At 48.2% G+C, this 21,913-nt stretch overlaps 1 protein-coding gene across 1 annotated transcript in view; it reads right to left on the bottom strand.

The window, feature by feature from the left end:
* The window catches only part of PCSK5 (proprotein convertase subtilisin/kexin type 5), a 1,619,480-nt gene that overhangs the window by 189,038 nt on the left and 1,408,529 nt on the right, over positions 1 to 21,913 (bottom strand). Inside the window, exon 28 of the mRNA XM_069625842.1 lies at positions 308 to 391. Within this exon, the coding sequence (XP_069481943.1) occupies positions 308 to 391 (84 nt within the window). The remainder of the gene's footprint in view (positions 1 to 307; positions 392 to 21,913) is intronic.

Below are 21,913 nucleotides of genomic sequence, written 5' to 3'. Positions count from 1 at the left end.
TTTTTTTCACAGAGCACCCAACATCTCGAGTTTCCTGGCACCAATCGCTGCGTGAGTTTGCAACACAGCGTCTTTACTACAGTATAGCTTGCAAGTGGACCCATACCAGGGAAGACACCCCTAGCACGTCCTGGCTTATCTGGCTATTGCTCTTTGCATCCTGGAACCTACATGTATCCTTTTTACATTAGAAGTAGGATTCCCCAAATCCGTGGCATGCAAAGCTCTGCTGGCTATAGGATTGTCCCACGGCAGAGCACATAAGACGAGGGCACGTGGCAGACACGAGACAAGGAACTGGATTTACCTGCTGGACAGGAAGTACAAGTCGTGGCAGATCCGCTGCACATCTTGCATGATTGGTGGCAAGGTAGCAGCATCGTTTTCGTTGCTGAAATGACAAATACAAAACATCACGATTCATGCATAGTGAGGAAGCGCAGCACGATCGTAGCGCAGAGGTACTACAGAGACGCTATATCCTTAAATTCTGAAGGTAAATTTGCGATTGTTAAATACATGCAGTACACGCATATGGCCACTAGAGGGAGAACTTTCCAAAGAGTTTGAGACGGGAGACAGGAAACTACAATTTAACTCGGCTTCAGTATGTAGTCCCTGTCATTTTTCCAAAACACGCAGCTTTGGCACGCGCCAAAACTTTTGAAAATGATTGTCTCATTTTTAGTCTTTGGACATTTTTTTTTTTAAGTGGTGTGTTTTATGATGACTTTTATAATGCCCACACTGTGCAGTTTAAATAGACACGCCTGCAATCAAAAGAACATACATGCAACGTTTACCAAGCTGTTCACTTTATGCATTCGGCCCCTTCACATCTAAACACCAAAAACATTCCTTGAAACTAAGAAGTGTGAAAAGTAAGAACAACTTTCCCTATCTTTTAGAGGGGTTTCCCTAAAAAAAAAAAGTGAACAATTCGAAAAATAGTTGCAGGATCTCATCACACTGTGTACAGTAACATTATACTCTATATTACAGGTACAGATATTAAAAGGGAAAGCCTCACTCTCTGCTGAGAACGAACCAAATAACCTGCTCCATGTGAGCGGGCCCACTATTAAGGATTTACAATCACTGTTACCAGAGAAGTCTGGAACCACCCATTACTACATATTGGTAGGGGCAATCCAGATATGCTCCACCCTGCTCCCTCAGTCCCCCCACTCTCAGTGCCCAGACAGACAAATCACCACAGCTACAGTTCCCTCCAGGTACCTGTGATGTCAGTGGACGGTTCGAGTCACGTGAGCAAGGGGATACCCAACTCACTTGACAAGCTACAGGATGAAGTCAATTAAGAAGGCAATACCCGGAAGTGGATTAGCCAGTGACACTGACTCAGGGCTGGTTGTGTGCTTCTTTGACCTCCGCAAAACAGTACGAGCATGAGTGGGTGTGTGCGCCATCCCGACCTCCCTGTATGCTACCGGAGTTCGGAACGAACACCATCACACTGGCGACGAGGCCCGACGTGCGCCCATGTGTGCTTTCGCCCCACTCTTTGGTAATGCTGCAGCCCGCTGTCGGCGCCTCACATGCCGTGCGGCGGAAGTGCGTGGCCTGAACCCCAACGCCATTTCACACTGTGCAGGAGTAAGCGAGGAGCGCATAATGATGGAACATTCCCCCGCACAGAGCCCTACCGAGGTGAGAGCGTGTAGGGGGAGGGTCGCATATTCTCCCTGAGAGTGAGGGGGAGAAAAGAAAAAAAGTGAAATAAACGCTGCAAACACACGCAGCACACACACTCTGACCCCATTGCGAGCCCCCAAAGCAGCCCAACAAAAGAGGGCAGTAGCAGCAGAGGCCCCAGGGGCAATTCAATGAGATTAGAAGGTCCAGGCGCCAAGCAGTCAACATTTATGAGGCCTTTTCATTCATGTGCCAGTGGAGCAGCCCTAAAGTGGGAAATATGGCTCCAGTAATTCGAGCTCAACATGCAAGCCAGGGAAATAACAGAGCGGGAAAAAAGTGCACCCTATTACCGTTAAACATTGGCACTCTTGTGCTAAGACTATTCAACACCCTGCCAAATTAGAGGGATGACAGACAACTATGATGGGGCGAAATTGGCACTAAATAACCTGAATTAGACCCTGATTATGAACAATTCCAATTCTGTATGTCAAGGCAAAGGGCAAAGGAAAGCATTCATGACTTCCAAGCCCGACTCAGGGAATTGGCGCTAGGCTACGTGTTCCCGGACGAACAGTTCGCCATCCGCCTGCAGATTATCAATGGAATGTCAGTCATCAGACAAACTGCGCAGAGCAGTGTTATCGGAGAAGAACTTCCCTCTAGACTGTATCCTAGCCATGGGCAGACTACAGGAACATACAGACAACCAAGTAGCCATCATGGAAGCCGCTATACAATGACTTCCACTCGACAACATCCAGAAAGAGGAAGAGATTGCTGGAGTCTGAGGGAGACCAGAAGGGAGACGACGAGCACCAAAGCGACGTGAGTCCTGAAAGTGGTGTGGAGGACCCTGGCACAGGGCAGAACCATGCCCAGCCATAGGGGTTACCTGCCAGAAGTGCAAGAGGCTGAACCACTTTGCAGCAGTTTGCCTCAACCCACCACCTCAGAGAGGAATGAGAAAACCAGAGACATCGAACCACATGCGGAAAGGGAAAGGAAAGGCCAGGGCTGTCGGCGCTGCACGAACATCACCCAGATGTAGCGACACAGAGGACACTGCTGCAGTCGACAAAAAAGAACAGCGAACGGGTCCACATGATATCTGCCATCAAGCCAAAGAAGAGCAATCAAAAAGGAAAGATGTCCTGATGACCCTCCTGCGCCATCCTAGCTGACGGCACACCCACCAAAGTCATCAGACACTGGAGCAGCAGTGAATGTCATGGCCCTGCTAAAATTCAAGAAAATCGAACTGAAGCCCCAACTCAAAGACAAATGAGTACAACTGATTGCGTATGGATGCAAAAAGCCACTACCAGTAGCGGTATCCTTCCACTCCAACCTATCGCACAACGGAACAACATGTTGAGCCATGAGATATGTGGTAGACGCAGGCTTGGAGACACTGGTGAGCTGCCGAACAGCAGAAAAACTGAAGCTGTTGCAGTTCAGTTTCAGCATTAACACGCCCGATATCGACAACCTCTTAACAAAACACAACAAAGTATTCCAAGGCATAGGATGCCTCCAAGGAAGAATGAATTACACATTGACCCAACAATCGAGCCCAAAGCAGTGAGACACAGCAGAGTTCCTTTCCACATGCGCGAGTGTGGAAATCAGGACAGTAGCCGATGTGGAGTTTTTGCAGACCTTTATTACACACTGGTTAAATGTAATGTCTTAACCACGGTGATTGGACTCCAGCTTGTCCCACAGTTACTTCACTGTGAGTAAAAGGCACCATGGGTTCCTCTCCCCTTGAAGTGTCTCCTGTTCTCACGGATCCGGATAGGCCCACCAGTTGCTCTCACTCTCCTCTCCTTCTCCCTGCAAAAAGCAACAAAACTGCCATTAGGCCAGTCCCCTTTATACCCGGTGCTTGGAGGGAAAGAGGACCAATCAGGGACAACTTCCCTCCCCCCTTTCCGATTGGTGGGGACCCTAGGCACCCACCCTCTATGAGTAGAGCTGCCCCCTCCCCTCCTCCTCCTCCTTTCCCTTGGCTGCCTGGTCCCGGCTCCCCCTCCCTGTTGTCAGCCACTCCCTGGTCGCTATCCCACCTGGGTCGTGTCTGACACACGCCCTCTCCATAGGCCCCGCCCCCCCAACATGGTGTCTCCCTTGAGGCATGCTCCCCGGAGGCCCGTCCTGCTCGAGGCCTTACGTTGCTGCTAGGGGTCTGCCCTGCTCGAGGTAAGGAGGGGGTTCTGGTTTGCCCCCACTGTCTGGTTCCTGACCACGTGTACGGCGCTCCTCCGGCGCCGAGCGGTCGGCACGAGCCGGGCTCTCGACTTCCCAAGCCCCGCCGCCGCTCGCCGCCGGAGGCCGCCGATGCACGCCGTGTTCCCGGGTTGCTCAGCCGCAGCGCTAGTGGCCCGGGTCCTCGTGGGTGTACGCGGTGTTGCGGCTGCAACGCCAGCACCGCCGCGGAACGCCGACAAGGCGTTCCCATCGACAGGGACACCTCCCCGGCGCTCCCCATTAGCGCGACTCCTGGCAGCGTTTGCGCCGCACACGCCCGCGGTACAGCGTGCTCCTCTGCCCAGGTGTCCCGCATTCCGTCGGCCACCCTGCTCACATCCTCACATACCCCCACCATAGTTCCAGGCCGGTCGGGCCAGATCTAACACCTGGACAAGTAATCCGCCACCAGTTGGAAGCTGGCAGGTCTATGTAAGGTGATGAAGTCGAAGGGCTGGAGGGACAGGAACCACCGCAGCACCCGTTGGTTGGTGTCCTTGTGTCTCGCCAACCATTGCAGCGGTGCATGGTTGGTGTACAACATAAACTTCCTCCCCAGTAGGTAATATCGTAAGGTGTCCACCGCCCACTTGATGGCGAGAAATTCCTTTTCTATCGTGGAATACGCTAACTCATGCGGAAGGAGCTTCTGGCTCACAAAACAGATCGGCCGTAGGAACCCGTCCACCTCCTGCGTCAGGACTGCCCCCAACCCCATGCCAGAGGCGTCCGTCTGCAGGAAGAAATGCTTCCGGAAGTCAGGGCATACCAACACCGGGTGGGATGATATACTGCGCTTCAGCTCCTCGACGGCCAGTATGGCTGTGTGATTGGCCGACAGGTCTGGGGAACCCCGATCTTTAACGCCTCGGTCAGCGGCGCAGCCAAGGAAGAAAAAACGGGAATAAAGCGTCTATAGTACCCTATAAACCCCAAGAAGGCCCTTATTTGTTTCCTGTTGGTTGGTACTGGGATCCCCTGAATAGCCTCGATTTTGGACACCTGTGGTCGAATCACTCTGCCACCGACTATATGTCCGAGGTACTTGGTTTCCCGGGTCCTTAGGACCGATTTACCTGGGTTGATATGGAGTCCGGCCTGGGTCAGGGTGCAGACCACCTCACGTAGATGGGTCAGGTGGTCACTCCATGATGCGCTGTATATCACGATGTCGTCTAGGTAGGCTGCGGCGTACTGGTCGTGGGGCTGCAGAAGGACGTCCATCAGCCTCTGGAAGGTGGCCGGAGCCCCATGCAACCCGAATGTTAGTACTTTATACTGAAAGAGCCCCTGGGGCGTAGCAAAGGCTGTCTTTTCTTTGTCAGATTCCCGTAGTGGGATCTGCCAGTATCCCTTGGTGAGGTCCAAGGTACTGAGGTAACGGGCAGCACCTAGCCTTTCCAGCAGTTCATCCATCCTGGCCATGGGATAGGCCTCGTAGTGAGATATCATGTTGAGCTGCCTAAAGTCCATACAAAATCGTACAGCCCCGTCTGGCTTGGGTACGAGTACGATTGGAGAACACCACACACTGGTTGACGGTTCAATGATGTCCAGCCTAATAATTTCTTCGATCTCCTTCTTAATGATCAACCTTCGGGCCTCCGGGATCCTGTAAGGCCTCAGCCGGACTATGTGTCTGGTTAGGATTTCAATACGATGCTCTAATAGGCTGGTCCTTCCAGGTAAATGGGAGAAGGCATTGCGGTGGGGGTTGAGCGTCTCCTGGATCTTGTTCTTCATGTGTTCCGTTAGTGTTTCCCCCCACTGCACCGCATCCAATTGGCCGGTTGCGTAGATCACCCCCGTACCTTGGGTGGCCAGAACGTCGACCGGGGCAGGCTCGGTCCATTTCTTCAGTAGGTTTATATGGTAGACTTTATGTGATGGGGTCCGGTCAGGTTGGTGTATCCGGTAATTCACCGGTCCCACCAGGTCCTTCACCACATAAGGGCCTCTCCACCGAGCCAACATTTTGTTCGTACTGGTAGGTAGCAACACTAGTACCTTATCCCCTGGTTCTAGCTTTCTTAGGCGACAGCCCTTAATGTATACCCTCTCCTGCCGGTCTTGGGCTATACCTAGATGGGTTTCTGCTAGTCCCCTCAAGGTAGACAGATGTTCCCTAAGGTCCTCGGCGTACTCGGTGAGGGATGTTTCCTTAGCGTTTTCCCAGTCCTCCTTGACCAGATCTAGGATTGTTCTGGGCTGTCTTCCAAATAGCAGCTCGAACGGGGAGAATCCTGTCGAGGATTGGGGAGCGTCCCTCAATACCATTAGGATCAGGGGTATGACCCTATCCCAGTTCTTCCCCTCCGGCCCTGTTACCCTTTTCATCATTTTCTTTATCGTTTGGTTATACCTCTCCACCAACCCATCCGTTTGGGGGTGGTAGACCAAGGTGCGCAGCCGTCTGATCTGTAGTTTTTCACAGACTTGGCGCATGACAGCCGGCATGAAGTTTGTACCCTGATCGGTGAGGATTTTGGTGGGTAGGCCTACCCGTGCAAAGTATGGGATGAGTTGGTCGCATACCTGGTTAGCAGACGTCCCCTTTAGGGGGAAAGCCTCGGGGTACCGGGTGGCATAATTCACAATGACCAGCAGGTATCGGTATCCACGACTGACTGGCTCGAGCGGACCTCCCAGATCTATACCTATCCTTTGAAAGGGTATGGTGATCAAGGGCATCCGCTGTAGAGGTGCCTTGGCTGGCTTTTCCCCACTCGTCAGTTGGCACGTTTTGCACCCCTTACAGAATTTCGCCACCTCCCCATAGACCCCTGGCCAGTAGAAACGTTTTAGAATATTTTGCTGTGTCTTTAGGGAGGCCATGTGGCCCCCACACTGGTGATTATGTGCCAACTGGAGGACAATACCCCTGTGTGTTTTGGGTAGGAGTAGTTGTTCCCTTCGTGCTCCTCCCTCCTCTTGGTAGACCCGATAGAGCAGGCCCTGTCTAGATGTAAACCCGGCTCCCTTGGTCAGGTCTGGGTCCCCATCTGTGATGGCTCTTTCGCGGGCAAGTGTTAAGGTAGGGTCCGTCAGGGCTTCTCCCCAGATGGAATCCTCATGGTCCTCGGGGTTCCAGGCTATCCGTTGGGTGGCATACGTGGATGCGCATTTAGCAAGGCGAGCTTCCCTTCTTTTCCTAGCGGGTCTCTCTCATCCCTGGGTGTTCGGGGGGGTGGGTTCCCTGGCAAAGGATGCTTCTTCCCACCATCCTTGGTCTAGGGCTTTGAGAGTCTGGTGGAAGTGGGGCAGATCGGTTCCAATCACCACCGAGGCGGGTAAGGAGGGGAGGACGGCAGCTCTTATCTCTGCAACGTTAGGGCCCACCTCTACTGTTATGGTTTTCATGGAGTAGGTCCTCACATCCCTGTGTATACGCCGAATTGGGATACTAACATTGGTGAGGTAAGGAGAATCACTAACGGTTGGTAGCACCGCCGTCTGCCGACTTCCACTGTCGAGTAGGGCCCTGGCCGGGTTCCTGTCTACCCGGACGTCCATCTCGAGAGACCTTGGCATCGTGGTCCTTGCTCCGTCCTCATGAATCCGATCTCCATCGGCTCAGCGCCTCTCTTCCGGGGACAAAACCGGGCTATATGGCCCCACTCGCCACAGTCATAACATTGCGGTTGCAGGTATCCCGTGGACAACGGGGTGGGCCGCGGGTCGGGACCGTTTCTCTTCTCCTCGGGTCTAGAAGGGCGTTCTTCCATTGCTCTCCATTTGGGAGGTACTACTCGCAAGCTCTTGGTTGTGAGGGGTTCCAACGGTGGCATGCGGTTGCGATTGGAAGAACCGACACCAAACGGTTTACCCGCCCCCCCCCGGCCTTTTGGTAGGCTGATGCTATGTCCACAGCCTCAGATAAGGTGGGTCTGTGATGTTGTCTGACCCATCTTTGCATCGGAGGGGGCAGGGCCTCGACAAACTGCTCCAGTGTGACCTTGTCTAACACATCCTGTAGGCCTGTTCCCGGTGCTTGCAGCCATTTCTCGGTGAGGTCCTTAACGCGGTAGAAGAGCTGTCGGGGGTTCTCCCCCGGTTTGAGTCTAGTGTTGCGTAGCCTCATTCTGTAGGCTTCTTCGTCAAGTCCCAACCGGTCCAACACTGCCTTCTTGATTTCAGCGTAAGGCGTGGTTCCGTTTGGGTTAACGGCCTGGTAGGCACCTTGCATGATGCCAGACAAAAGGGGAGCGACATACTGGCCCCAGCGGTCCACCGGCCACTGTGCATTTCGGGCGATCCTCTCGAATGTGGTAAAAAAGAAAGCCGGGTCTTCGCCTTCCTTGAATTTCTGCAACACTGCGGAAGGGACCATGGGCTGGTTTCGGGTGCCGGTCACTGCATCCGTCAGGTGTTTTATCGTCTCTTGATGTTTGTCCTGAGACGTGGACTGCAGGGTACCCTGCATTTGTATTGCCTGCTGAAAGGCTTGGCGATCAGCGGCCGCCTGCTGGGCCTGAAGTTGGAAGAGCTGTTGTAACTGTTGTTGCCCCTCTGATAGTGTCTGTATTATTTTCTCCATCGCGTTCTCGTTAACCCTGCCGACTACGCCACTTGTGGAAATCAGGACAGTAGCCGATGTGGAGTTTTTGCAGACCTTTATTACACACTGGTTAAATGTAATGTCTTAACCACGGTGATTGGACTCCAGGTTGTCCCACAGTTACTTCACTGTGAGTAAAAGGCACCATGGGTTCCTCTCCCCTTGAAGTGTCTCCTGTTCTCACGAACCCGGATAGGCCCACCAGTTGCTCTCACTCTCCTCTCCTTCTCCCTGCAAAAAGCAAAAAAACTGCCATTAGGCCAGTCCCCTTTATACCCGGTGCTTGGAGGGAAATCAGGGACAACTTCCCTCCCCCCTTTCCGATTGGTGGGGACCCTAGGCACCCACCCTCTATGAGTAGAGCTGCCCCCTCCCCTCCTCCTCCTTTCCCTTGGCTGCCTGGTCCCGGCTCCCCCTCCCTGTTGTCAGCCACTCCCTGGTCGCTATCCCACCTGGGTCGTGTCTGACACACGCCCTCTCCATAGGCCCCGCCCCCCCAACATGGTGTCTCCCTTGAGGCATGCTCCCCGGAGGCCCGTCCTGCTCGAGGCCTTATGTTGCTGCTAGGGGTCTGCCCTGCTCGAGGTAAGGAGGGGGTTCTGGTTTGCCCCCACTGTCTGGTTCCTGACCACATGTACGGCGCTCCTCCGACGCCGAGCGGTCGGCACGAGCCGGGCTCTCGACTTCCCAAGCCCCGCCGCCGCTCGCCGCCGGAGGCCGCCGATGCACGCCGTGTTTCCGGGTTGCTCAGCCACAGCGCTAGTGGCCCGGGTCCTCGTGGGTGTACGCGGCGCTGCGGCGGCAACGCCGGCACCACCGCAGAACGCCGACAAGGCGTTCCCGTCGACAGGGACACCTCCCCGTCACCCCCATTAGCGCGACTCCTGGCAGCGTTTGCGCCGCACACGCCCGCAGTACAGCAGGCTCCTCTGCCCGGGTGTCCCGCATTCCGTCGGCCACCCTGCTCACATCTTCACAGCGAGGCAGTCAAGAAAGAACTAGAAAAGTTTGAGAAACAAGGAATAATCGAGACGACATCAGGACCAACACCATGGGTATTACCAACGGTCGTAGCACAGAATCCACATCAATCTAACGCAGTGAGAATCTGCATCGACATGCGGCTGCCCAACATAGCCATATGTCGTGAGTATCATGTGACTCCAACGATCGACAAGCTGATTTTGGATTTCACAGGCACAAAGAATTTCAGTAAGCTAGACTTATGCTCCGGCTATCATCAAATACGCCTGCCCTGAGCGTCACGCTATATAACACATTTCTATTTCCACTTGGGTCTCCGGAGGTATAAGAGAATCAACTTCAGTTTACCCTCAGCTGCAGAAGTATTTCAAAACAAAATACAGAGTGTTGAATGGCCTGGCGGGTACCACCAATAGTGACGATTATCAGTGATGATATCCTAGTATACGGAACAGCAGAAAACCAGGCCTGGGCTTTCTAGTGCTACTCCTGTTCTGAGGAGGATTGCCATGACTTTAGGCGCTGGCCTATCCACGAGGGTGCAACCAGACTGAAAGGCAAATGGACATTCCTCCTCTGATAGGGTGAGTGAGCTATGACGGTAGACCCTTCAGAGGGTTGAGGGGGGCACTATCCCACATAACAGGTTATTTTGCCATGCACATTCTCAGTAAGAAAGGCTCTCACATTTTTTATCAAATCAACATAACATAACATGAATAAAGAACATGAAAGATGTGTTCTTCTGAGTGTTGGTTTGACTCCACACCAGGTCTTTTACTCCGGCCAAGACTATTGCAAGTGGCTACTGAAAGGGAATCCTTGCCTGTTCTCAAGACTTCACTGCCTCTAGAGCTATGCCAGCCAGACGAGGCTCGAGTCAGTTTGGGTCAAGGCACTCCTTTTAGCCCGACCCACGTTTTGGGCCAGTGTCTGCCCAAACCACAGGCTTCACCACAAGTCCCACCTGGTGCCCCCGGGTCCCTGCAGCAGTCTCGCCTTGCCGAGATTGCAAGGGGTGGGAAGGCACCTCTGCCTTTGTCATGGAGTAGGAAACAAGACAACGGGCAGCTCCCATCGGCTTCACTGAAGCAGGAGCGCCACTGCAGGGCCATGACTTGGTGGGTGCATACCATGGGATGCTGTGCTTGACCACCAGCATTTAATAGCAAAAGAGACAAGCGGTTACAGCGCTTGTGGGGAAGAGTGTATTTCTTTCATATGCTATTTGCTCAATTCATTGATTTATTTTGCTTTGTCTTTTGGGATTCGTGTAATTTTATTGCTTTTGTAAGAGGTGAAAGATTTATACTAAGGCAAACACCCAATAACAAAAAAATAAAAAAAATCAAGCAGGACTATTTTAGTCTCTGAGCAACAGAGGTACAAGTAACTGAGGAAAGTTTACCTTGCTTCCCTTTAATAAAAAAGTTCATCTTTGCGGCTGCAGCACCTGTTCATTATTTTCTTAGCAGTGACTGTCAGTGTATTCCACAAATCAAATGTTCTGGATCCAGTCAGTCACATAGTACAAAAATAAATTAACTTTAAAAGCACATAGTAAAATGTCTATGAATAATTTCCTGAACCAAATCCAATACTTTTTTTGCTGTTATGCCGTTGACTAATATCATCTAAAAACCACCAATACAATAGTCTAGGCCTGGTTCTAGTTAAGTATTCTGTAACTTGTAGTCCTGTGTTTATAATGGAGAAATCCAGGACTTCAAGTTCCAGAATTCAAAGTTAAAACCAAGTTTGGACTAGTGTTGGACGAATGTAATAGATCATTTTGGCATGCATGTAGGTGTAGCGTTAGAATGTGTTGGGTGAGGGGTTGAGATTGTGCAAAGAGAGAGATGATGCAGAGTGAGATATTGCGAAGGCTGATGTGGTGTAATTGTCAGTGTGTGAAAGTTTGCAAAAGCGGACATCCCGCAGATGGCGTTAATGTGGCGATGCTATCACTGTGAAGAGAGCGAGACCTTGCAGAGGCGAGGCTGAAGAGAATGAGAATATAAAGAGGGACTACTAAGCCAAAATGGCCGATAACACAGAGCGAGGTGATGCAAAGTTTAAAATGGTACCAATTAAGTCATAGGTGGTATTCGTAGAGCATTGGGGACTTTGACAATTTTGTGATTTGTAACATATTGATTTTCAAGATTTACATGGCTATTTTGCCAGCTCGGCTTGTGCTTGGCTCTTGGAGCCAGGCCAGACCACCTGGGTCGGCCATACCCATGAACCTCTTCGCTCTCCCGGCTCTATCCCACTCAGGCCCGAGCACCAACACTTGGAGTCCTCCGCTTCATTGCAGGAGGTCACAATCTTCATACGGGCTGGTCGCTGGGTTTAGTGAGGAGGGGCCCACGGTGGAAATTGGATTGGACGCGATCCCTTGAGGCATTACATGCTTTTGCCAAGGATAACAACTTAAGAATTAACCTCAGCAAAACCAAGATATTAGTGGTTGGAAAAAACAGAGTTAACAACTGCTAGGATTGGAAGGTTGGCGGTGTGTCCCTAGAGGTGGCAAAATCCTATGTATATTTGGTCATTTCCATTAAAGACTGCACGGAATGTACCTACTGTGATACCCGTATCACAAACAAAATTATGAGAAAATGGCTAGGTCTAAAGAACTTTCTATCCATAAGATGCAGACATTCTATAGAGGGTTTTCTGGAGATATTCGGGACCAGCTCACTTCCCAGTTCATTGTATGGTTCAGAGGCTCTCCCGGAAAGCCCTGTGCATTGGCAGGGGTCATAGAGGGTAAACTGCATCGATCGTTCCTGGGCCTACCCAGATCTGTTCCGGTTGAGGCTGCCAGGATGGAACATGGATTACCTTCTATATTTGCACTCTAGAAGATACTGCAATGCACATTTTACATCAAGCTTTTAATGAGTGCAAGAGAAGGGGGTACCCCCTTCGAGGGATCACTACTATAGCTGCTTGCAAGAGTGACACTAGCTATGCTGACTTGGAGCTCCACCGGGACCGCTTGAGAACTACTTGAGGCTGTGGGTCTTGATCACCCAAATGAAGAAAAAGCCTATGAATTGCTGAGAAAGTTACAATGTAAAACTGTTTACTGGGATGGATCATCGACACGGCTGGCTCTATATACTAAGAAAAGACATTGTGAATATGCTCCTCAAGCTTCCGACCAGGTGCACAATGCATTTATTTATACACATATTGCAGGGTTGCCAGTCATTTGGTCGAAAAAAATTGGTCGACCAGACAAATGGTCGAACCAATTTGATCGAAAACCAAATGGTCGAATTTTTTATTTTTTTTATTTTAACCCTTTTTTTTTTTTTGGGGGGGGGGTCCCCCCCAACCCTCTTTTTTTCTCTAAAAACCCCTTTTTTAACTAAACGAAAACCCAAAAAATAAATATATAAATAAAATAAAAAATTCGACCATTTGGTTTTCGACCAAATTGCGTCGACCAAATTGCAGTCGACCAGTTTTTTTTCGACGAGTTGACTGGACACCATATTGCAGCCATGATCTTAAAAGATATATTCTATCTTTGCGATTTAACAGCTTAAGTACATTTGAATATATGGGGGGGCACGGCTAGGCATACCCTATGGAGAAAGCTAGTGCTGCATGTTCCATAAGCATATAGACACTGCCAGACATGTACTCACATTAAACATTATTGGAAAGGTTATGCTTGGTCTGTTAGTGCTTCATCTAGCATCCACAATGATCAATTTTGGGCATCCATTGATTCTGCAGAATCACTGGTCATAACCGCTGCTTTATACAATGTCTGGAAAATAGCCTTACTGCTTTTAAATGAGCTACCCTTAATTGCAGATGAAATTTGCATAAAGTTTTGCTCTTGACTTGGTCAGAAAAGGTGAAAGTAATTATGCAAACTGCTAACATTTCGATGAACACACTGTTGGAGCGCCCACAAACTGCAAGAAAGAAGTTGAAAGAGTGGGTATGGATGGAAAATCTGGACAACTATGGAAAGCTGCCAACTGCCTTAGATCTGGGGCTGACACTGAATAAAGTTGACAACATGCCAAAGTACCTGCGACAATTCCCTTTGAGATACCATCGGGATAGATTTTTCAGATTAAGAACGAACCTATAAAAATCAATAAAACATCTAATAACTGAATGTTCAGCACTCAGTGACTTAAGATCTGTCCATTTGAGTAACTTCCAGCCAACATCGGATATGACGGACGAGTTTTGGACCAGGATTCTGAGTGGAAGCTCGACACATTTCACTTGCTCGGTCAAACTTTCTTGACAAAGCCACAAACTGATGTGATAATTTTCCAAAAGACATTAACTAATTCATTAAGCAGTATTGAAGTAAAGAAACAAGGAGTTGTAATAAAAGTTTGTAATAAACTAGATGTTACAAATAAAAATAAATAAATAAATAAAACAAATTGCAGATGAAATTGCTCAAGGTAAATTGGAAGGATCTTGAGTGTCTGCCTTGTCTGCCAATATATGTTTGCTTTTCGTAGACAGGGTATTTGTTTCTCTCTCATGATTTTAATTTACTATTTTATGATATTTTAGGATACTTGTTGATGTACTGTGTTCATGAATTTTTGATACAACCTGAATGACATATGTATTTTGAATACTATTTGTTATAAAGGTTATGTGCCAAAAGTTCTCTAGGCAAAGCCATAAGCACTTAATAAATACATTTTAAAAAGGGCATTCTCCTCGTTATTTCATCACATGGCGAGGCAGAGAAATATTTGCCTTGGACAGCAGATAGAACTAAGGGATAATGGTTAACCAGCTTGAGGTTTGATATACTGCCATTTCTCTGTCTGTTTTGGAAATACATGTACGATTCACTGCTGCTCTTTATGCGGTTATGTCCGGCACAGCTCCATAGATGCTCAAAATGTATTTTGCGGATATTAAAAATGAGAGTTCATAGTCACTGCCAGCCTGATCATCTTCATTTGCAGCAGTTTTTTGACCCGGCATGTGCCTGGCCTGCTCGCATACACCTGACCTTAGGTTGGGACATGCCAACATCTTGCTCTTGGGAACTGATCATAACTAGGGTCATATGTTCCTTTTCCCGCCATGCAATTTTGTTTATTAAAAGCAAAGACTGAAATAACTCCGTCTATGAGTTTTAAAGTATGGATTGTTCTATTCGTGATCTCAGTCAGTCGTTACGGTCAATGTGTTTACTCACTATATCGCAATGTTTCCATTTTACGATATTGACTGTTTTATGATTGCGCATCTGCTCTCATGGTTAATTATTTAACTGAAAAAAAGGTACATGATGATGGTGAAGAGCCTCACACTACACCTAGGTGTCAACGCCTGACCACCCTCAGCTAAGAACCACACGGACAATCTGCTCTAGGATGTTACAGAAGAAGCGCCATGTCTCCTATTGCCTGTGCAGAACATCTAACCCGCCAAGACAGTCGTCAGCACCAATACGACACAACGATGGTGAGTGTTGTGTTTTACACATGCTGCGTAACATATTATATCCTTAGAGACGGAGGGCAGGGCCATTATTGCAGGAAAATGACCTGCCTTAAACTCTAGGCAGGAGTTGAGGAAGGGTCGTTATCTCAAGTGGCAATGACCCATCCCGAGGTCTTGGAGGCCATTAACATATAGTGGTAATAGCAATAAACATGTTGGGGGTGGGGGGTAAAGTAAAAAAAATTACTTTAACGATTAAATAAAATATACAAAACGTTTTACTAAAGTAAATGCGGTTGTATTATGTAATATTTAAATAACAAAGTTGCCTTTAAGGGTGAGCATTTCAATTGCCAACTGAGTGAATTGGAACAGTTTTACCATAAGCACGCATTAGGTGTAATGTAAAAGGGAATGGCGTCCCTATAGTCAGAGAAAATTCAACGCCACTTTTATTCGGCACAAGGCCATAAAAAGTAAGACAGCAAGACAGATACAATTTCATAGAAGTTAGATTCTAAAATACTCTGGATCATAATATATGTACATAAAATTATAAAACAAGTAAGATTAAAAATAATTGAGAAAAGTTCACATTTACATTTTAAAATCAACATATCCACAGTTATCAGCGGGCAGATTGAGGGAGAGTATATGCACGCGGCCCCCACGACTACATTTTATGTTATGAAGCCTCGTCAGCCTGCGTGGTACTTAAACTTCATTCCCTTTAAATCCAAGTTCACAGCCGGCCCTCAAAAACCCCATAGCCACAGTAATTTGCAAGCGGAACGAGAGAGAGTAAGCACTTGCAGCCCCCGCTCTCTATAGGACCATATTGCAGGTTTACCATGGTTGCCTTTAGACCATTAAGGCCTAGTCTGCACTTGAGCCTCACCAGCCATGCTCGATGAATGAATTTAGCAACTCTGAATACTATTTCCATGTCATCCGAGCTTTATAATAATATTAGATTATTTATAACGTGCTTAATACCCAGAGGTTTCTAAGTGCGGACCCGGGCCTCGAACCTGTGTTGCTCCGTGTCATCTTGCTTCCAAGGCGAGCATGTTGCCCCTGAGCTATCTTCCTGAGACCTTTGCAAAGGTCCAAGGCATCAGGTGTAGTACGTATACTCTCTATTCTTAAAATGGGCTTAAGATAACATGCTCTCGAGCCCTGTGCCATAGGGCATAGGGACATAAAGTGAGCAACTGTCTCCTCACTAGTGCTGCAGTGTGGACATAAGCCTGTATTCCCTTCTCCCCATGTCTTTGTAAAATTAGCCTGCTTTGGTGTTCCCATTCGGAAATTAATGAACAGAGTACGGGCAAAATGAGGGTTAAGGAAATCAAGGTATTTCTCAAAGCCAAAGTCAAGTGTGATCCTCGGGTAACTGGGGGACAGATTCAGGTTTCTACATGCTCCCTGTAATGATCGATTCAAAGCTTGCTTTTGGTTCTGGTGAGCGTGGACTTATTGATCAGGACGGGACATGACCACAAGTCCCGCTCATTCAAATCAAACAAGCCTTTTTTTTTATATGGACAGCCCATGGCAAGTTAATGCTGCCCTCTAAGCTTAATACATGTGTTAGATCATTCATAAAGGCAGCGAGTTTGGGGGTCTGCGATAGGCGTAACCAATATACGATTGGCTTTGTTGCAGCAACAACGTAGATAGGGCACAAGTTACTGCAGTAAGACGCTAGGCGTGCACTAAGAAAACAGGAGGAGGGTCTTTAAGAATGTATTTTCGACGGTGGCCAGCATCCTTATGTTTGCATATCCCCAATGTTCTGCCCGAAAAAGAGCTGTGGCCTGTTTCGTGTACAAATCCAGGGTAGGTCATATTGCCTCTCTACCATGCCTGTTAAAGAAAAGACGGATCCCACTGCTCTATTTTTCCAATGTGGCTGAAGACTTTGCCAGCTGGATCATCCATTGACCGTTCTCATCGAAGTGTATTCCAAGGTAGTCATGACTTGCTCCAAAACAAGACCCTCATCCCTGACTTCCAATTTCTGTTGCTTCCCAAACTTGGGCTTAAAGACTAGGGTCTGTATTAAGGCAAAGCCTTAATTCCCTGCATTTCTTCATGAAGGGTGCCAGAGACTGTCTCAGCTCCATAGGGGTAGTGGCCAAAATCACAGCGTAATCCCCGAAGAAAAGTGCAGGATTCTTTTTTAGGCCCAACTTTGGGGGATCTTTGCCTTCCACAAGCAGAGTTTGAATAACCTCTTCTATGTACAAACAAAACAGTAGAGGGGCTAAGACACATCCTTGTCTTACTCCTTTGGTTACGTCGAATTGTGTAGTAATCTCTCCAGCTAGCCCAACTTGGACAACTGCCTTATTATTCCTATACAGATATTGAATGATGGAAACTAGACATGTGGGCATATTTCATTTGACTGATACTTGCCAAAGAATGTCCAGTGGGACGCAGTCGAAAACCGTCCTTAGGTCCACAAGGGTGGCATTCAGTTTAATTTTCCTCAGGACGGTGTACTTGTGGATAAGAATAAAAAGTGAAAACTCTGGTCTATGGTGTCCTTGCCACACTGAAAACCCACATGAAGAGTACTAATTATCTCATTTTCTGTGACCCAAGACTGTATGTGCTTAAGAGCCACTTTTGTGAAACCTTTACCTGAGCTATCCAGCAGGGATATAGGACGATAGTTTGCCGGGGTGCTCCTTTGCCTTGTTTTTGTAAATGAGCACTAGTTCCACTAGGTGCCAAGCGTCAGGGACAGAGTTAGTGTTGACGCATGCTTTGAAGAGTTTCCAAAGGACCGGGGCCCAGACAGATAGCTCTCCTCTATAGATGTCTATCAGCACTTAGCTGGTCCTGTGCCTCACCTGCGATCTGTACTTTCATGGCGGTTTCCACATCTGCAACTCTCTCTCCTCGACCAGAAGTGGAGAGTGTGCCTCACCCAAGACTTCGAGATCTCGTCCTCCTTTCTATAATGAAGAGAAATGGTCCAACCAGGCCTCGGGCAGTTACACTTCTTTGCATGTTGACATCCCCTCTAACTTCTACACCCGACACCAATTTCCAAAAAGCGGTACTACTCAGGGCAGCTGCAAGGCAGTCCCATCTTTGATTGGCATAACTTTCTTTTTTAGATTTTGTGATTTTCTTATACTGAGACCTCTTTATGTGTAGCAGATATCTGGCGACTGGGGGGCCCTGTGCCAGGGTGGCCACTACAGCCTGTTTTGCAAGTGAGCACACCTGGTCATACAACTCGACCATGGATAGTGTCTTCTGTTTAATTTATTGGCTGGGATAGTTCACAAGAGGGAGGATATCTTCCCTTAATTTCCGAAATTCTTGGATGATCTCCCTATGATCTGGTCCCTTTGAGCAGATATTCACAGTGTGGGGAAGCACTACCTCATAGATATGGAGGCTGAAGTTGCTCTGTTCCAGTATTGCTCATCAGAGGCCCCTGCGGGCATGACCATATATAGTTAGAGCCTGATTTGGAGCATTGCATACTTGGGCCGGCATGGGTGGGGTCACTGGCATAAGAGCAAACATTAGGGGCCTGAGATCACTTTCATGCTTTTCCAGGATCTCAAACTTAGCAATTTTCTTCCAGGCCCGAGCTGATATGAGATGTAATCAATCAGCGTTGATCCCCTAGATCCCATGAATGCATTCCCAGCAGGATGGTCGCTGGCAAATCGCCCATTGCAGGCTCTTAGCTCGAGCTCATGTAAAAATTCCGAACCACATCTATTGCTAATTTACGGGCTTTCTTCGGGCGAGAGGCTATTAGGGCGGGATTTCCCACGCCTCTTCTTGGTCTTCCCAGTTCCCCTCATTCTCTGGCAGTGGTCCCAGATGCATATTAAAATCCCCGCAGCAACTACAAACGTTTTATCCAAGCTGGGGCCTTCCTATGGAAAACCAATTAATGGATTTCCATGATGGCCGAAACAGAGTTCGGCCTGTTATATACATTAAACAATAAGATGTGTTGTCCATCAGGAATTGTAACCATAACGTGCTGTAAATCTAATGTGTTTGTCGCACGAGATTCTACCCTATAATTCAAAGCTGGGTCGATCCAGATAAGTAACCTGCCACTTGGGCGGCCTTAAAGGCCTTTTTGGGTGGGAATTTGAAATATGTGATAGCCCTGCACTTCCACTATATCCGTTGCCCAGGTTTCGAGATGGAACCGCCCGATAGGTGTGGACATATGTTTTAATAGGACTGCTATGTTCCAGGAGAGCATTTTTACGGGGTGGGGGTCACAATCTCCGTCGTACAGCCCGACTGAGGTCAATCGACACCTTTGAGTCCTTCAACCCATGGGGTCAGGCTAGGTTTACTTGGTGCGGCACTCGGCCCACGGGTGACAATTATTTTTGAAGGAATCCCTCCAAGAGACCTTTTTCCACCCCTGCGGTATGCCAGGCCTGGTCATGTCCAGGTAGGTATGCCCTCAAACATACTGCTGTTGCCTCAGGTGGGCAAGTTCTGTAGTCAATGGACAACACTCCTTCTGTCAGCTACTGAATAAAGAATAATATTTGAATACAGTCCCAGAGTCCATCCAACCTCCTTCTTCGTACACACCTGACTGTCTTCCCGAATTATTGAGGCACACCCTTTCACACTCCTGATCCAGGTGATACATTTGTTTATCAGAGATGCTTGGTTTTGATATGATATGATAGGTTATTTATAACACACTTAATAACCAGAGGTTTCTAAGCGCGGACCAGGGGATCGAACCTGAGTTGCTTTGTGTAGTCTTGCTTCCAAGGCGAGCACGTTGCCCCTGAGCTATCCTCCCGAGACAAAGGAATCTGCATGCAGCCTGGGGACATTATGCAAGACTGCAAATGGCTGGCCCACCCTAGGTTGTGTCATACCTATAGAGTCTGTCTGCTTTCCAGGGGATGACCCCCTCCGAACCCTCTCAGTGTTCTGGGACCCACCTATGTGAGTATTCTGAGCTGCATGAGAGTCAATGACTTCAATATTAGGCCTCAAGCAGTTGGTGGTTGGCTGATCTCCAGGCGGAAGAAGTGCTCTCTCTTGTCCTGCCTACTCAGTCAGCTAAAATGTGTTGGGGCAGTAGTAGTATGAAGGACATTTGCGACCTTTCCATGCTTTATCTTTCACTTTGGTATTAAATGGGAGTGCCCGATTGAAAGACATTTTGCTGAGAAATTACATTGCGTTTTCTTGAATGCAGACACTTTCTGCTGTGTCACTGTCTGCTCCTGGAGTCAAAGTGCTTGGAATGCAGTAGTTAATGATGGGATTCCCAACGTTCGGATTGGCTTCTATGTGCTAATATTAAATATTTCTGCACTTAAAACCAATACATAGCGAGACAGTTCCTGGCAGCCATGCAAACAAGACATCCATTTCACTGAATGACATCATTTTACAGTACCTTTTTACCAGAAATACTCATTAAATGGGAAAGGGCCTCCTTTTTAGTCCGCTAAATACGCCCTCGGTAAAAGAGAAAGTTGCTAAAGACAGGCGCTATATAATAACATTTTTCTTTTTTGTCAGGCCGAGCTGGGGCACAGACTGCAACCTGACTTTCCACCTGCCCCACCCGCTTCGCCTGACAAAAAGTGCACTAACGCACACATGGCATTTTCAAGCGGGCATTAATGCACTGGATTCCCTTGGAATCTGCCTGCATTTAGCAGTGCATGAGCGCCAGCATGAATATGTTCCCTTTTTGTCAGGCGGAGCGGATGGAGCAGGTATCCATTGTAAATGCCTCCTGCAATCGTTAACTGAGGGGGGCGTTTACACTTTCATCCAACGCGTGGTGGTGAACTAAGGAGTAAAGGCACTTTTGCCGGCCCTTACTCTTTTTTCCACCACATATTGGAAATGTTAAAAATTGTACTGCAGGGGTCCATTTGCACAGACTGGGCCTCTGTGTGCAATCAGAACTTTCATGAAAATGACGCCCAAAAAACTTTGTTTTGCAGGTGATTCCAACATTCATTAATCTGAAGTGGACCGATGCCAGACCTTTGCCATGCATGTGTCATTGACTTTGTTTTCGACTGGGCCTACTGAGGGAAGACCAATTGTATACCATGCAGAGGCGTCGCTAGGGGGGGACTGAGGGAGCTACAGCCCCAGGTCTTTTGGTAGTAGCCCTGGATAAAAGCTCAGGGACTACAACCAAAAGGGTAGCTAGCCCCAAGTCCCTACATTAGCTTAGCCCCAGATCTTTTCCAGACCTAGCAACACCCCCAATGCCATACATATAAAAGAATCACAAGCTCTAGTAAAAACAGCTGAAAGCTCAAAAACTGGGCATTGTGTTCTTCCTAGTGCCCCATTTCCAAGCACCCACAATTACTGAGTTCAGCTCTGGCCTGTGCAATCATCCTTCATTCATTCATTCATTCGTATAGCGCCTTTCACTATAATTATGGTCCCAATGTGCTGTTGGTTGAAAGCCCTTGGAGGGACCACAGCCCAAATTATGGGAAAATAGCGAGGTTCTATTATGTGTGTGTGCACTTCTGCCATTAAAGTTATTTGAGGGTGGCCAAGACCCTGCTAGTCACCCTTGTCTGCATGGCATGTGAATGGGCGGAACAAATGTATACTATGAACTACGCAGGAGAGGTTGTATTTAAGTGGATAAAAAGATTCTGTGAGTAGCTACAGTTCGACTATTTTGCCATGAAAGGCATCTTCCTTCTTATGGCAGAGGTGTCGTGCAATAGTGTTTGTGTTATAAGTGAGTACAGAGGTGTGTGGAAGTGAGGCTGTGCCTTCAGCTAAGTTACGAAGGTGCAGCGTACGAGAGGAAGAAATGGGTTAGCTCTACAAACATCAATGTCTAGCCCATGGATTCAACCCACGTGCAAAGAGCAGTGCCTACTCTCACATACGCTCCAAGTGCAATAAATACATACATTCAAAAGGATATTTCAGAGACAAACAACCCCCAACCAAACATAATCCAACCGTAGGATGTTTAAA

This window comes from Ambystoma mexicanum, chromosome 6p (genome assembly GCF_040938575.1).
Source record: "Ambystoma mexicanum isolate Mex_15411 chromosome 6p, UKY_AmexF1_1, whole genome shotgun sequence".
NCBI classification, from domain to species: Eukaryota; Metazoa; Chordata; class Amphibia; order Caudata; family Ambystomatidae; genus Ambystoma; species Ambystoma mexicanum.
The sequence above is the reverse complement of the archived record's forward strand: the minus strand, read 5'-3'. Positions and strand labels throughout refer to the sequence as shown.